The 4,269-nt window shown below is 34.9% G+C and overlaps 1 protein-coding gene across 2 annotated transcripts in view; it reads left to right on the forward strand.

Moving 5' to 3' along the window:
- LOC106873920 (unconventional myosin-X) overlaps positions 1 to 4,269 on the forward strand; it is a 545,087-nt gene that overhangs the window by 534,524 nt on the left and 6,294 nt on the right. For both annotated transcript variants that reach the window (XM_052971791.1, XM_052971792.1), the window contains 2 exons: positions 614 to 782; positions 2,951 to 3,034. In XM_052971791.1, coding sequence (XP_052827751.1) covers positions 614 to 782; positions 2,951 to 3,034 — 253 coding nt within the window. The remainder of the gene's footprint in view (positions 1 to 613; positions 783 to 2,950; positions 3,035 to 4,269) is intronic.

Genomic DNA, 4,269 nt, shown 5'->3' on the forward strand with positions numbered 1-4,269 from the left:
TATATATATGGACATTATTAATTATTAATGCTCAACTTGTTTCTTTTTGTTTTTTTATGTTTTGTGTTGATTTTATGGCTATGACTAACCACTTAACTGCCAAATAACAATGTTTCTTTTCGGACAGGCAACTGTGCTTTTCTGAGTAGCACTATACAATGGCTATAGTAGTCGGAACTTACAGCCATATAGACAGTTGTCCAGCACCAAAATGTCATAAACATTGCATTTATTACATACTTGTTACATTATTTAAATTCTTTAATATTCAAATTATTCTGTCAAATGTAAACCATGTATTATCTCACATCTTCAAGGTTTCAATGATGTGATTGTTTATTTTTGGGATGACATTGTAAGGTAGGTGTGAAAGGTTAGATGTGGCCAGTTTGAATTTAAAATATAAAACTGGTAGAATATTTGGGTTGTATGTTGCCAGTTAAAATGCTAAAGGCTTAACTAAGCTTATATTGTATTCATGTTTAGTAGATCATTCAATCATAATTCTACTTTGTCTAAATGTCTTGTTAGTTGAGCAAAGAAAGGTTTTGGATTTTCACTACCAACTGTAGAATTACATCAGTCAAAATATTCTCTTTTTTTTTTTCTCTAGTTCTGTAATGCGGATTCTACCTCGTGATATGCGGCCTCAGGTAAAAGTAGAAGAAATCCAAGCAGCTTATAAAATGCTAAATGATGTCTCACCTCAACAAGCTATCATGTCCTTTATACAATTGTTGAAGGTTTGGCCCCTTTTTGGCTCAACTGTTTTTGAAGTGTCTGTAAGTATTTCTGATTGTTATAATGACATATCACACCGACATGTTGCTACAGACATAACATCAATGATATTCCACTGATACCACTAACACAATACAAACATTAACACTTTCACTGATATAATAGTATTGGTGACACACTTATATTGCCTTATCACTCCTGACACTCTTCATAACTAACCTGTTGTTTACCTCTTACTGCTATCTTTGTATTTCTAATATGCAATGTCAACACCACATATCAAACCTGCACTGGTTCTAAGAACAGAAAATAGAGAAACTGTTCTTTCATGTGGTTATACCACATATTTCTCCATCAACACCTCAAAGACAGTCACTGTAAATTTCAAGACATTGGTATTGTACTCTTCCTCTAAATATCAATAGCATACAACCAGAATTTTTGAGTTGACTACAAACATAAGGCCTCACTATCATGAATGCACTCTCCTGGTTGATACGCATTTTTAATGCACCAATGACTTTAAGGCAGTGAACTGGCAGAATCATTAGCATACCAGGCAAAATGCTTAGTGGCCTTTCATCTGTTTTAACGTTCTGAGTTCAAATTCTGCTGAGGTTGCCTTTGCCTTTCATCCTTTCAGGGTTGATGAAATAAGTACCAGTTGAGTACTGGGGTCGTTGTAATCGACTTACCCCCTCCCCTGAACTTACTGGCCTTCTGCCAAAATTTGAAACAAATATATCAAAGACTAACCTTCTTCTTCAGTACCAGAAGTTACTTCAGTTACCAATAATCACTAGCACTACTAAATTCAAGTGAAACCTATAATGGAATTCTGCTGCTACAAGCAAGAGTCTCTCAATTTATTAGTATAAAGTCACATACCAGCACATTCCATATTCTGGCCCACTGATATACTGTTTCCTTTCCCTCTACCTTTTCTACTGCTTGTATTGTAGCCTCTGCTCCTTAGAGCCGGCTAGTCTTGTATCATCTCTACTTAGATATTCCTGACTCACTAATAGTTTACTTTCTTGTCATCCATACTGTGCCTATTTCATGCTTTATACTGTCAAGTCTTTCTTCCCCAGACTGTTGATTCTCTGGAATATCTTCTCAGTTCATGATTTTCCTGTAACCAACAACTTACAACCAATCAACAGGAACATCAAACCACATGATCTCACCAGTCTTTGATCATGGCTGTACTCCCATCTTCCAAATCAAATCATTAAATAAAATAAAAAATATCCTATATTAAGCAAAATAATTTGCTATGTATTGTACCTTACATAATATTACAATACAGTGCCATTACCTTCTTGTTGATATGTAACAAATCATTTTAGATTTTATATTTTGGCCTCTTGCAACTGCATTGATTTAGCTAAAAGTTATATTAATGTTACTGACATTCATATACCATTGCTTTATTTATTGTAACATCACTACTGTGTATATCTTGTACAAAGCAGAGATTTAACAATAACAAAATAAAATTTGGCTTTTGTGCAAGTGGTAAGAGTAGTGTTCAATGAGGAACAAGGGATTAGAGGAATCATGAACAACGAAGTCACAATGAATGAGACAGTTGTCCTCAATTCAAAACAAATGATAGTCAAGCAGTTGCTTAGGTTGGAAAAATTGGAGTCAGAAATTTAGAGGGCTGAGCAACTGGAGGTCTTTGTGGTTGATGTCCATTTAATTGGAAGATGTAGATAATGAAAAGAATGGATTCTTCCACAATACTTCTGTCTTATTCTACCCTTAAAAATGTTAGTCTCTATTTCTCATGATGCACCAATAGCTCTTTTTTTCATATTATTTAAAAAGTTCATACCAATGCAGATTATCATCATCTTACCAATCCCATCACTGACCATTCTAATATCACTCTACTGGTCCCTATATCATCATCATCATCATCGTCATCATCATGTGTTACACAAATGTTTCAATCTGCTGTTATTGCAGAACTTAAATCAGTGTAATTGACATTAAATATCTGTGACACAGCAAAGTTGTTGCTAAAGCAAGCAAACTGAAGTTTTCTTTGTCAACATAATCACATTTTGTTTCATATGTCAAACGATATATGACACTCTCTATGTGGCACACCACTCTATACAACACACTGCAGCCAGCCATTATTTTTATATATATATTCTTCATTTCTTATAACTGGAATATTTTTCTTTTCTTTTAGCAATCTTATACATCAAGTTTACCAAAGACATTGCTTTTAGCAGTGCATCAGCATGGCATTCACTTTCTAGAGCTGAAGTCCTTTGTAAGTATAACGAAATTGGACAAGCTTTATTAACAAATCAGATTGGTTATTCCTTTTCTATCCCAGACACTCATATATCACATTTTAATCTAAAATCCAAAGATTTAGTGCAGTGTGAAGCAAGTAAAATTCATTACTTTACAGATTTCCCATGTTCTAGATCTATAGGCCATTCTATTGATACTTTATTCTGCCTTTCAAACTTTCTGTGGTGAATGTACAAATAATTGTATATTTAGGGTTGATTATATCAACTTTCGCTTCTCTTCTATAAAAATTAGTCTTTTGCTCTGTCAGAAGTAAGCAGGATTAACTCATTCTGTCATTTCTATGGTTATTCTTGGCTCTACCAAGTCAATGAAGGAAACTGCTATGCATCTGCTCAGCATACTAGGAATAGCAGCCAAATCGCCCTCATATCACACCCTATCATGTAAAACATGAAAAAAGTATGGAAGGGTATGTGAAATAAGTGGATACAGGATTCCTAAAACCAAGGTAGGGTGGTCACAGCTGGAATGCCATTGATCATCTGCCTGTTCAGTCTAGGTCATCTAGAGATTACATTGTTGAGTTTCAACTGACCAAATCCACGTTAGTGTAGAAATATTGACTGAAATATCGATTATATCACATCACTGTTATTTATGTTGTGACATCGTCATAATTGAGGTTTTTCAGGGAGACAATGGAATTCTGAGTTCAATTTTCTCTCGTGTGTTTGAGGAAGGAAATAAAGAATTGTTTCAATACTCAGCTTTTGGATAGAGACTCTAATTCCTTTATTCAGTTGGATTCAGGCCCTGGATGTATGAAATGTAACAAAACATTCTTTATTAAACTCATCTTTTCATGAATTTATCATGTGAATATCTTATTGAGCTATGAAAGGTTTTACAACCACAGTGAGGCAATGATTATTGAAAAATGATAATTTCATCTCATAATTGGAATTTAATAATATTTTAATACTCTAAAGTTCATTGTATCATCATCATCATCATCGTTTAACGTCCGCTTTCCATGCTAGCATGGGTTGGACGATTTGACTGAGGACTGGCAAGCCAGAAGGCTGCACCAAGCTCCAATCTGATCTGGCAGAGTTTCTACAGCTGGATGCCCTTCTTAACGCCAAAAACTCTGAGAGTGTAGTGGGTGCTTTTACATGCCACCGGCACGAGGGCCAGTCGCACGGTACTGGCAACGGCCACACTCAAAAAGGTGTTTTTTATGTG

The sequence above is a fragment of the Octopus bimaculoides genome, chromosome 11 (genome assembly GCF_001194135.2).
Source record: "Octopus bimaculoides isolate UCB-OBI-ISO-001 chromosome 11, ASM119413v2, whole genome shotgun sequence".
NCBI lineage: Eukaryota > Metazoa > Mollusca > Cephalopoda > Octopoda > Octopodidae > Octopus > Octopus bimaculoides.